Source organism: Rutilus rutilus (assembly GCF_951802725.1).
Source record: "Rutilus rutilus genome assembly, chromosome: 24".
Classification (NCBI taxonomy): Eukaryota; Metazoa; Chordata; class Actinopteri; order Cypriniformes; family Leuciscidae; genus Rutilus; species Rutilus rutilus.
Genome location: NC_140228.1, coordinates 13367824 through 13381217, shown reverse-complemented (window position 1 = coordinate 13381217; position 13394 = coordinate 13367824). Strand labels below are relative to the sequence as shown.

The 13394-nt window shown below is 39.3% G+C and overlaps 1 protein-coding gene across 2 annotated transcripts in view; it reads right to left on the bottom strand.

Moving 5' to 3' along the window:
• flt1 (fms related receptor tyrosine kinase 1) overlaps positions 1-13394 on the bottom strand; it is a 37992-nt gene that overhangs the window by 7329 nt on the left and 17269 nt on the right. For both annotated transcript variants that reach the window (XR_014626110.1, XM_084398525.1), the window contains exons 11-24: positions 13118-13238; positions 11511-11619; positions 10649-10954; positions 8883-9029; positions 8668-8796; positions 7638-7744; positions 7411-7546; positions 7222-7326; positions 6488-6601; positions 5809-5897; positions 4965-5094; positions 3889-3986; positions 3678-3800; positions 3475-3586 (exon numbers count right to left, since the gene is read on the bottom strand). Coding sequence is in view for 1 of the 2 variants with exons in the window: in XM_084398525.1 (XP_084254651.1) it covers positions 3475-3586; positions 3678-3800; positions 3889-3986; positions 4965-5094; positions 5809-5897; positions 6488-6601; positions 7222-7326; positions 7411-7546; positions 7638-7744; positions 8668-8796; positions 8883-9029; positions 10649-10954; positions 11511-11619; positions 13118-13238 (1826 nt within the window). In the remaining variant the exon portion in view is untranslated. The remainder of the gene's footprint in view (positions 1-3474; positions 3587-3677; positions 3801-3888; positions 3987-4964; positions 5095-5808; positions 5898-6487; positions 6602-7221; positions 7327-7410; positions 7547-7637; positions 7745-8667; positions 8797-8882; positions 9030-10648; positions 10955-11510; positions 11620-13117; positions 13239-13394) is intronic.

Below are 13394 nucleotides of genomic sequence, written 5' to 3'. Positions count from 1 at the left end.
AGCCAGAAAAATGGAGCGCAACTGGAAGAAAACAAAATTAGAGGTATTTCGCATTTCATGGAAGGAGAGCTCGATTGCTTACAGAGAGGCTTTAAAAGCTGCTAGATCTGCTTATTTTTCAAACCTATTAGAAGAAAATAAACATAATCCTAGGTATTTATTTGAAACAGTGGCTAAACTAACGAAAAAGAAAGCTTCAAACACAGAAGGTTCCGAGCAGCACAGCAGTAATGACTTTATGAACTTCTTCACTTATAAGATTGATAATATCAGGGATAAAATTATAACTATGCAACCGTCTACTACAGTATCGCATCAGGCAGTGCATTGTAGTCTTCCTGAGGAAAAATTTGATTCATTCGTTGCTATAGGAGAGGAAGAATTGACTAAACTCGTTAAATCATCTAAATCTACAACATGTATGTTAGACCCTATACCGACTAAGCTAATGAAAGAGATGCTTCCAGAGGTCATAGATCCTCTTCTTAATATCATTAATTCATCTTTGTCTCTAGGATACGTACCAAAAAACTTTAAGCTGGCTATGATTAAACCGCTTGTTAAAAAAATGCAACTTGATCCTTCAGAATTAGTCAATTACAGGCCGATCTCGAATCTACCTTTTCTGTCAAAGATACTAGAAAAGGCAGTATCTTCACAACTATGTTCCTTTCTAGAAAGAAATGATATCTGCGAGGATTTTCAGTCCGGATTTAGACCGTACCATAGTACTGAGACTGCTCTCGTTAGAGTAACAAATGATTTGCTCTTATCATCCGATCGTGGTTGTGTCTCTCTATTAGTGTTACTCGATCTTAGTGCTGCGTTTGACACCATTGACCACAACATTCTTTTAAATAGACTAGAAAACTATGTTGGCATTAGTGGAATTGCACTAGCATGGTTTAAATCATACTTATCTGACCGTTATCAGTTTGTTGCAGTAAATGAAGAGATGTCTTATCAATCACAAGTTCAGTATGGCGTACCACAGGGCTCAGTACTAGGACCGCTGCTGTTCACTCTGTACATGCTACCATTAGGAGATATAATTAGGAAACATGGAATTAGCTTCCACTGTTATGCCGACGATACTCAGCTCTATATTTCTTCAAAACCTAACGAAACTTACCAATTCACTAAATTAACAGAATGCATAGCTGATGTAAAAAATTGGATGACTCGTAATTTCCTACTTCTAAATTCTGAAAAAACAGAGATTCTAATTATTGGACAAAAAACGTCCTCACATAATAATCTAGAATACTGTCTAACACTCGATGGCTGCTCTGTTAAGTCTTCGTCGTCGGTTAGGAACCTGGGTGTGCTCTTTGATACCAATCTTTCATTTGAAAGTCACGTGTCTAGTATCTGTAAAACCGCATTTTTCCATCTTAAAAATATATCTAAATTACGTCATATGCTCTCATTGACAAATGCGGAACAATTAGTCCATGCGTTCATGACCTCAAGGCTAGATTATTGTAATGCTCTACTGGGTGGTTGCCCTGCACGCTTAATAAACAAATTACAGCTGGTTCAAAATGCAGCAGCTCGAGTTCTTACCAGAACCAGGAAGTATGACCATATTAGCCCGGTTCTGTCAAAACTGCATTGGCTCCCTATTAAACATCGCATCAATTTTAAAATATTGCTGATTACTTACAAAGCACTAAATGGTTTAGCTCCGCAGTACTTGAGCGAGCTCTTAACGCATTATACTCCTTCACGCCTATTGCGATCTCAAAATTCCGGCCAGTTGATAAAACCTAGAATATCTAAATCGACTGCTGGCGGTAGATCCTTTTCCTATTTAGCACCAAAACTTTGGAACAGCCTTCCTACCATTGTCCGGGAAGCAGACACACTCTGTCAGTTCAAATCTAGATTAAAGACACATCTCTTTGACATAGCGTTCACATAATACATTATAGACTTCTATAATTCAATATTAGGCTGCATAGATTAGGTCAGCTGGAACCGGGAACACTTCCCATAAATCCTGATGTACTTGTTACATCATGAGAAGAATGGCATCTACGCTAATTTTAGTGTCTTTGTTTATCCCAAGGTTTTCCCGCAGCCTGCCGGATCCAGGCCGTTTCCAGATCTGATGAAGGACCTTCGCCTGGACCCGATGTCAACGCAGTGCTGAAGTGCCAACTAGTCTCTCCCTATGGAGGATCCCTTTCCCACTCTACAGATAACGCGTCGTCGGGAAAACTCAATTTGCGTATCTACCCCGAATTGATAAAATAAAATTCTGAATCAAAACTATAAGGAAACACCAGTAATTTGTTTAGGCTTGGTTTGCAGGGAATTCCAAACCTGCACACATATATTCAAACGCACATAACTATAGAACCCGTTCTTAATGCGCATGTGAACGCCATCAGCGTTTCTCACAGGTTCGCGTTTAAAGTCTGTGTAGAGAGAATGGTGTCGTCTTGGCGGCCCTAATTTAAAAACAAATGATCGTTGCGACGGAAGCGAATCAATCAAAACTAACTTTAGCTGGAAAATAACTTTATTAAAGAACCGCTATAAAGCCAAACAATCTTACGTTAAATTATACATTTATCTCTGTAAAGCTGCTTTGAGACAATCTACATTGTTAAAAGCGCTATATAAATGAAAATGACTTGACTTGACTTAATTTCTTGCACTAAACTAAGCTATCAGGCTAATTGGGTATCTAACTAATACGACATTAATAGTCATTAGTTCAAAGCCAATGGGATCGCTTGGGGTCCTAACAGAGACTTGATTTCGAGGGAGGACCTATGTGTAACCACAACATCTATTTGAATGAGAAAAAATGTAGGGCGGGACTATTTTGTCCATCAGGAATTGATTGGATCGTTGGATCGTTGTCGTTGGCAATTGCTGTGATGTCATGTGAGTGACAGGTTGTCGCTGCAAGTGGGAGGGGACATTCTTTTGATTAAAGTTTTTGAAAAAGCCACATGAATTTTTAATAAATGATGTACACAGATCAATAATTTATAATAAAACGATTTTAGTAATTTTTTTGTTTTTTTGTTGTTATTTGGGTTTAAATATATATTTATTACAGTTTCAGTTTTAATGACTTTTAGGGGTTTTTTTTTTTCAGTTAATAATTTTAGTTAAACTTATTTCAATTTATTGCCAAAGCAACTTCTAGTTGAAATTTCCCAACTAATATTTATATTTTATTTTCATTTTAGCTTTATTTCATTGAACAAAAATGTTTTTAGTAGTTTTAGTTAACCACAATAACCCATATTTCATGGTGACTTTAAAAACTTTGTTTAAAAGTTTCACTTTCATGTTTCCTATCAAGTTTTCCTCACTTTCATTCTCTTGCTATGACCTCACTGGCCTGCCGGAGAGACAAAGGTCAATTGTTCTATTGTGTCAAATTTCAAAGGGGTTGTGCTATGAAAAAATCAACGGTGACGCGCTGAACGCTTGACTGATGTATGGAATTACCAAGTGAGAAGATCTCCCAGAGCAGAACTCCATACGACCACACGTCACTCTGAGTGGTGAAGACTTTGTCGAAGATCGATTCAGGGGCCATCCACTTCAGCGGTAACCGTGCCTTATGGCAAAACACATTCATAACTCACATTTGACCCTTTACGTTATGTTGTCGACCACTGACATTGATTTACCGATGGCAGTACACTCACATCTCCCTTGCGCACATAGTCTGGGTCTTTGTATACGTCTCGAGCCAAGCCAAAATCACAGATCTTCACCACATTGTTGTTGGACAACAGGATGTTTCTGGCAGCAAGGTCACGATGAATGCACTAAAAACATGAAAAGACCTTTGTGATTCAACCACAGTCATATTCATTCTCACATACCCTCATGTAAACAGGAAGGAAGAAACTTTACCTTGCGAGAGGCGAGAAACTCCATACCTCTGGCTACCTGAAAGCTGTAAGAAATCAGGTCTTCAAGCAGCAGAGGGTTGATGGATTCAGGAAGAGAAGCTGGGCAAGACAAACAATATTGCAATTTTGTACAGCACTTTGGTCGACCAAGGTTGTTTTAAATGTGCTTTATAAAACTTGAACATTTGCATTCTTGCTGAATAAAATACTTTTTGAACGACAGTGTTTTAATTTTTTGTTGTACAGGGTGGGCCATTTATATGGATACACCGTAATAACATGGGAATGGTTGGTGATATTAAAGTCCTGTTTGTGGAACATTAGTATATGTGAGGGGGCAAACTCCTCAAGATGGGTGGTGACCATGGTGGCCATTTAGAAGTCGGCCATCTTGGATACAACTTTTGTTTTTTTCAATAGGAAGAGGGCCATGTGACACATCAAACTTATTTGTAATGTCACAAGAAAAACAATGGTGTGTTTGGTTTCAACGTAACTTTATTCGTTCATGAGTTATTTACAAGTTTCTGTCCACTTATAAAATGTGTTCAATGTTCAACTACGGATACTGGATGCCTGTGCTGGCATTTCTCCTGCGGTGTTGCTATCAGTGTGTGAAGAGTGGGAGAACAGGGTTGCATTGACAATCCAACACAATGGGCAGCACATTGAACACATTTTATAAGTGGTCAGAAACTTGTAAATAACTCATGAACGAATAAAGTTACGTTGAAACCAAGCACACCATTGTTTTTCTTGTGACATTACCAATAAGTTTGATGTGTCACATGGCCCTCTTCCTATTGAAAAAACAAAAGTTGTATCCAAGATGGCCGACTTCTAAATGGCCACCATGGTCACCACCCATCTTGAGGAGTTTGCCCCCTCACATATACTAATGTGCCACAAACAGGACTTTAATATCACCAACCATTCCCATGTTATTACGGTGTTTCCATATAAATGGCCCACCCTGTACAATCCCCTTACTGTCTTTTTTCATCAGTGGTTACTGGTTCATTATTAGACTAGTGAAGACTGACTTTAAATGAAATCATGTGTGTGATGTGACCTCACCACTATCCTCCTCTGAGATCTCTGCTCTCTCCTCACTAAACCCTGAACTGGCGTTGCTCTGGCTGCTGGACACACTGGCCAGTCGTCCTTTACATCCCTCCATCATGATTCCCTCCTCGTCTCTGTTCACCTGAGTCAGATACACAAAAACACAAGAAATGAGCAGCTATCTAGTGATCTAGTGAGTAATGCACAACACTTTAGTTTGAGGACCAATTCTCATTTACTAACTTATTAGCTTAGCATATTGCTGTATTAGCATATCGACTGTTTATTAGTACTTATAAAGCACATTTTAATGCCTTATTCTGCATGACATTATTCTACATCCCTTAATCCCAAAACCAAAACTTAACAACTACAACTATCTTAACTATTAATCAGCAGTAAATTAGGAGTTTATTGAGGCAAAATTCATAGTTAATAGTGAATATGTGTTCCCCACATAAGTCAAATACAAGGACTGCATTTGTATCACATATTTTATCACTAGTTCCTCTGATTTTCAATCATCACTCTATGACTTTTGCATAAACACACTGCTCTTTGTATGAAGCTTCTGTAGAGGCCATTCAAGGAGGTAAGCAGTTTTAGAGATGGTCACAAAGAGGGAAGTAGGCTATGCCTCTGTTGTCTTAGTAAAACACTGGTCTGTTCTTTTCAGAAGGAAATGAGAGAAGACTATAAACTTGCCAGCAGAAATATAGGTCTCTAAACCTCACGATACGGTAAAGCAACAGTTTCCAGGTTAAAATGCTGTGACATTTATAAGATCTTCTGAGTGACACTCTGCAAAACTAACTGACTGAGGCAAACTGATAGATAGACAGACAGATAGACTAACCCTGTTTAACAGAAACACCTCTCGTTTGCTCTTAAGGTATGTAGACAGGTTTCCAAACTTGCAGTATTCAACTATGACCATCAGAGGCCCTAAAAACAACAAGACAAAAGTAATACATACAACAACATTCATCCATCTCTGTACTGTGAATATATTTATGGGGTCGGTACGATTTTTTAAAAATGTTTTTGAAATAAGTAATGATGAAAATGTAATTCATAAGAAATTAAAGATCTTAAAATTGATAAAAAATACAGTAAAACAGCAATATTGTGAAAAATTATTACAATTTAAAAGAGCTGTTTTATATGGTAATATATTTGAAAATGCAATTTATTCTTGTGATGCAAAGCTGCATTTTCAGCATCATTACAACATTTTTTTCAGTAATCTCTGATAAATAGAAAGTTCAAAAGAACAGCTTTTTTTTTATATAAACTAATATTTTAAAGCCTAACAATATAAAGGTCTCTACTGTCAATTTAATGCATCCTTGCTGAATAAAAGTATTAATTTCTTTTTAAAAAATCTTACTGACCCCAACATTTTGAACAGTACTGTATATGCATGCATATCTTGAAGCTTTTTTTCTTGTAACTAGAGATCAGTTTCATAACTAGCATCAAGAAAAAATAAACATTGAGGGTTTTTGTTTACAGAGATATGATATCATTCACACCTCCTGGTTTGGTGCATGCACCGAGAAGATTGACCACATTGAGGTGATGACCAATGTGATTGAGGATCTTCAGTTCTGTCATCAGAGCCTTGTGTTCACTGGGCGTAGCGCCATCTGCAGGGACAGCACAGTCATAACTCCTCACAATAAGTGATCTATACATACTAAATACCTTACATCAGAAGTCTTTAACCCTGCACCCAGTGAATGCGATTTTACAACATGTTCCTAGATCAGCATGTTTTGTTGATCCTGGAACAACATTCCAATCAATCAATTTGATTTGAGGGACAAGTTTACAGTTTATGCCAAGTTTAGGCTTACAACCAGGATTTGGTGCTTCAGCATCAGTATTGTTCACCTATCATTTCCCTCTGATTTTAGGGATAACTTAGGGGTAGGGTAGGGATAGGGTTAGGACTAAATTTCTGGACAGGAATGCTGTTCCAGGATCAGGATGTCGTTGCTAAATCACAGTGACCCTGGGAACCCACCGTGCAGAGTTCAGTTCCAACCCCATTCAAACACACCCGAAGCTGCTTATCTTCAGGATCGCTTGAAAATCGCTTGAGGATAAACTGCTTATCTTCAGGATCGCTTGAAAAAACACAGACATGTGTGCTGAAGCAGGTTGGAAATAAACTTTGCAGGACAGTGAGTCCCCAGGAGCAGGGCTGAAGACCTCTGCCTTTACATAATACACCTGTATTTTATCAGAATGTTTCAGAATATACCTTTAAGCATCTTGACGGCCACTGTGGTGCAGCTGACTGAATTACAAATGCCAAAAGCTGAGGCTTGCATTACTCGCCCGAATGCCCCTCGCCCCAGGGGCTTTTCTGGAGAACGGGACAATACACCAGAATGATCAGTATACTTCATAACAGCATCAACACAACTTATAAAGCAAACACACAATTTACCCAGTTTAAGGCGGTCACGTGGAAACTCCCATTGGGCGGAGTCATACTGTAACCTGTCACAGTGCTCAAGCAGAGGCTCCTCCCCTGGGTGCAGGATGATTGGCAGGTACTCTGCTTTGCCAACAGTGGAGTTTGGCTGAGAATGACCCAAATAATATATATATCTATTACATGGTACAGTAATATAAGTAGTTTTTTGGCCTTCAAAGGTTTTAACCGGCTCTCACCTGTTTGAGTTTCCGAATTAGCAGTGTAAGAAGCAGCCAGAAGAGAGTGGCCACAACACATGTACATGCTAGGGTCGGGATCTCCAGAGAAAGGAATTCAGATGAACCTATAGGATACATAAATGAGTGTTGAAAAAGAGTGGGACATGACCTGGATCGGATTCGTCCCCCATGAGCATGACAACTCCCTATAGGTCATGAGTAATGCATTAGCCTCTATAGAAACAGCTAAACAAATGAACCTACATAGAAATAGGTAAACAGTTTAAGGGGTTGAAAAGCCAAGGCCATCTGTGGGAAATGAAAATGGGAGACAGTTTCCTTCCTGACCTATCGGAAAGAGAACAGCGTGAACGTCTCCTCTCAGCGCTGAGTTTAGAAGCATCCGAAAAGAGCAAATAAGGGAGTGTGAGAAAAAAAAAAGATGGGAGAGAAAGGAACAGCGAAAAGTCTCTTGTGCTCACCAAGGCTGCATTTATCTTTGTGTAATATTGTGAAATATTCTTACAGTTTCAAAATAACTGTCTTCTATTTGAATATATTTTATAATGACATTTATTCCTGATGGCAAAGCTGAATTTTCAGCATCATTACTCCAGTCTTCAGAGTCATGCACATGATCCTTCAGAAATAATTATAATCTACTTATGTTTACAATGTCTAAAACAGTTGTACTAATTATTTTTGTAGTAAATTTGTCACTTTTTTAAAGATTCTTTGATGGATAAAGTTCAAAAAACAGAATTAAATAGTTTTTTTTAAACAATTAATGTAGACATCTTTACTGTCACATTTGATCAATTAAAAGATTAAACAAAAGATAGAACAAAATTGGAAAGTCAAGTACAATTATCCAATAAATTCCTATGGTAATCCTTTGATCAAAAATGCGAGTACTGTTCCATGTTTTAGAGCTACAGTTATTTCTTATTAGTATTATTACTATGAAATTTACACTTGCCATAAAACAGATTACATAATACTACACATTAAAATGAGTGAAGTTGCCCCTGTCAAAGCAGTAGCTTACTTTGAACCCAAATGTGGGCGGAGCTCCCCACAGACCCCCTCTCATTGGTGGCCTCACAGGTATAAAGTCCCTGGTCTTCAACCGTAATTCGGTCGATATGTATAGTACCTTCCTCTGGAAACATAATTCCTGTCAATAAAAGAAACAGGTATGTAATATATTCATTTACAGGATTCTTAAAATAAGTACTCAAAAAGTACACTTCCGAGTCTCACCAGACACCTGCTGGAGCTTCCTTTGGTCCTTATACCATGTGATCCGGGGGTGTGGAATTCCCCGAGCGGGGCAGCGGAGTGTGACCGAGCTGCTTACATTAACACTGTGATCACTCAGATTTCGCAGCAACACAGGCGCCTGCAGAACTGTACAGTTTGAGACAAAGAGGGTTTGGGTCAGGGGTCATTACGCATGATGTTCCACATCCAGTGAATCAGTTTAATCAAAAAAGATCAAAAACACCTCTGGGAGATTGACGGAAGCCACGACAGCTTGCTTAGCATTACATGTCCGCCTTATAAAGCAGCTGAGTGATTTACAGGCTACACAGTTCGCTATTGTTACAGAGGTGTGAATAGACTGCGGGTTGTATTTCTTTCATTGCAGATTAAGGCCTGGAATGCTTGAAAAGCAGCCACTGGAGTTGTGCCATTTAGTCCCTCTGTTGGTCTTAATGACACATTCAGCATTCAGACACATTCATGGACTTAACTGATATTTCCGGGTTAGCTGTTGAGAGTTTTACAAATATAGCGTCAAATGTATGTAGATTAATATAAGACAATTCCAGGTTAACATGAAACAAAAATCCCAAGGGTCCTTGAGGAAGGAGGGATCCCTCACATGAAGCTTGATTTCATAACTCTAGCAAAAGAGGGGAATAATAATCTGACTTCTACTTCAGATATTTTCCCCTGGGACACAATTGATTATTGTCTCTTTCCTCGTTCTGTGACAGTGGCTGATTGGCTGATTGTTCTTTGGCCATGTGAATCAGCCTGTAAATGTGGCATAGTGGGAAGTGCCATTGTGTGCTCTTCCTCCTGACTAGATCTCATTCCCACACCAAAGAGGTTCTGCTTCACACAGCCTTGGAGAGAAGGGCTACAGGAAGCTCTAGTTCCCAAGGACCCTGTTTCGCTCTGTCTTTCTCCCTCTCTCTTTGTTTCTCTTTCCGCCTCTGTCTCTAAATGTGTGGGTGTCTGCAAGCACATCCTTACGGGACTCAAAATTAGTATCTAAGAGAAGTCTGATTGCTTCTGTGCCTCACTTCTGCAGATGTTTTAAAACTATTATTTACCATAAAATTAAAAACAATTTTTTCCATACAGCCATTTACTCACCCTCATGCCGTTCCAAACCATCATCTTCGGAACACAAATGAAGATCTTTTTGATGAAATTTGAGAGCTTTCTGTCCCTCGATTGACAGCTACACAACTAGACGCTTCAAAAAGTTCATAAAGGGATTGTAAAACTAATCCATATGAATTGAGCGGTTTAGTCCAAATTTCGATCGATCGCTTTATATGATGAACAAATTTATATAGACTTTTATTTAGAGACAGAAAGCTCTCAGGTCTTGTCAAAAAGATGTTCATTTGTGTTCTGAAGATGAACAAAAGTCTTATGGGTTTGGGTGAGGGTGAGGGTGATTAATGAAAGAATTTAAGTTTTTGGGTGAACTATGCCTTTAAGCCTGTGCATTAATGCACTCTTGCGGATGCCAAACCCGTTGTGCCATATCTTAAAGTGGCCTATTAGTGTGTGCGTGAATGCAAAAGAGATTATACATACTATAAATATACTATTATTATGGTACTTTTTGTCATTTTTTTGTTTTGACAGTTAACTTTCAACAACCAGGACTTTCTGCGAAATATCTCAAAATGTGATGGCAGAATTTTCATGTTTGGGTAAACTATCCCTTTAATGAGAGCATGAGTGTGTGTGTTTGTTGAGCACAATAACTCTTAAAGACACACCTGTGATCTCCACTGCTGTATCTAGGTGTGTACGTTCTCCTGTAAGCAGGTGTGTGGCGGAGCAGCGGTATGTTCCTGAATCCTGTGCAGTCACATTCTTCAGCAGAAGATGCAGGCTGTGAGAGAAGTGCCCCTCTGTGAGCTCCCCGCCAAGAACTGAAGCTCCCTCTGATACCGTGGACTGATTCGCCATTCTATACCATGACAGGTCTGAATAGAGATGCCTATTTGCTATACAGACAAGACGAAGGTCCCTGCCCTCTCTGGGCTCTTCCTCTAAAGATGCGATAAGGCCTCCTTTGACATCTGTGATGGTGGACAAAAGAAGATTCAATCAACTTCCACTTCCTGTGCATAAATCCTGGATACAGTGAGACAGAATATATGCAGACCTACTGGCAACAACATAGTTTTGTTTGAGGCCACAGAGTACAGAGAAACCATTTTGGAGTGTTGACCAAGAAGAATTTTTCATAACCTTTGATGACAATGTTGAATAGCCATTGTCAGTACAAGTAGCAATAAGAAGCTAGTGCAAAGGCGCGCTATTTACTTTAGCTATTTGAAATTTCCCGTGGAAACCGCTCGAGGGTTTCCTGATGGAAGATAATGTTTATCTTTCCCGAACACCACCAGCGTTCTCCAAATAATGCGCCGCACGAGGAGGCAGCATGATAAGAGCCACGGGTTCCTGTTCACTCCTCCACCCTGTCACTATGACAACAGCCAGGATGGGATACATCCACTGTGGCTGAATTTAGCACAGCTTAAAAGCAAACCCTCGAAAACAAGGGGACGGAGGAGGGAGGGATAAGTGGAAAAATGGGAAGGATTTTTAGATTTAGTTTTGCATATAAAGTACCTGTGACATAGAAATGGATGTCTAGTTCATCTCTGCCCATTGAGTTTGATGCAACACAGCGATAGATACCAGAGATCAATGCTTCGCCAACTGTCAGAACTCCTACAGTCTGTGGAAACACAAAAACAACTGTTGCATGCAAGCAAACATGCAGACAAACAAGGCTAGAAAGTATAAAACCACGTATTATTTCCTTGAATATGTTCCTGCATTGACTTCCATTGTTGGTCAAGTAACTACATTCTCATCAAACAATCATAGCATTACACAATCCCTACTCAAATTCTAATCTTGATTGATAAGAATGCTGTTCAAGCCCCTAATCTAACTTACAAACAAAAATCAATAATAGCAACATGCTCTGTTGATAATAATGTGACGTTGATCCAGGAACATTAAGCCATATAGGGGTGGGGAATCTATTCAGTCAGCCGGATTGCTCACCATTGGATTCTGTTCCCCTGTGGTTCTTATTGGTTCTAGTTAAGATCCAGCCCCAAACAGGACATAATCAACTACCTTTAGCCATTGAAACTATAACATGTCTCTCCATGGGGGTACGATTCAGACAGCTGGATTGCTCGCAATCGGATTCTGTTCAACCATGTTTCTTATACAAGGAGGTTCTCATATTTGTTAAACTGATACTAGTTAAGATCCATCGCCAAATGGGATGGAATCAACATCTTTTACACCACTACATCAACATATCTCTCCAGGGTGGGGGACTGATTCAGACAGCCGGATTGTTTGCCATTGGATTCTGTTCCCCATGTTTCTTCTAATATTTATCAAACTTATACCCGTTAAGATCCATTCCCAAACGGGATGGAATCAACAACTTTAAAGCCACTACATCATCATGTCTCTTGATGGGGGTTGGGAACTGATTCAGACAGTCGGATTGCTCGCCATCGGATTCCGTTCACCCATTTTTCTTATTCAAGGAGGTTCTAATATTTATCAAATTAATAATAGTTAAGATCCATTCCCAAACGGGATGGAATCAACAACTTGAAAGCTATACTATATCATCATGTCTCTTAAGGAACTGATTCAGACAGTCGGATTGTCCGCCACTGGATTCTGTTCCCCAATGTTTCTTGTACAAGGAGGTTCTAATACATGTTAAAGTGATACCGGTTAAGATCCATCCCCATACAGCACAGTATCAACGACTTTTAAGACATTACAATGATATCTCTCATGGGGGTGGGAGAATGGATTATGTTTCCTCAATATTTCTTATGCAAGGAGGTTATTCATCAAATTGAAAATTAGTATTTTTCATTATTATTTTAGTACCTTATTTTAACAATATTGTTATCTTTATTATTGTATTGTTATTCCTGCACCAACAATGCTGATTCAGGAACTTGAATGGAGGCTGGAGATGGTGTATTCTTGTAATGAATTCATTAATGTTTTTCTAGTAAGAACTGGAACTTGATTGTCATCTAAAGATATTTTTTGGAACACAGAACTGAGAGCAGATGCACTTGTGTTGCTTATGTGAATCCCGGGGGAGTACTTTTGCGTTCTTGTGTGCCCTCTTGCGTATTCATTTTGTCTCTCCCTATGATCAGTCCACCCACTAGAACACTCACCTTATTCTTCCCTTCTAACACTTCCTGTCTGTGGCCGATGGTCAGGATGGGATTGTGGGTGGACGTGACTTCTGTCTTCTCGCTGACTGGAGTCCAGGAGGAAGGAGGAGGCTTCTCACATCTTAGAGAGAGGAAGACAGAGGACGAGAAAGAGGAAGAGAGAACGACAGCACTCTCAGTTCACAAGTGTCGATGCAGTGATGTCACAAGACACAGATGTGTGGCGCAGCTGTGGCCCAAAAGGGGAAGACCGGAAACTTCTTATCACAGGTCTCTT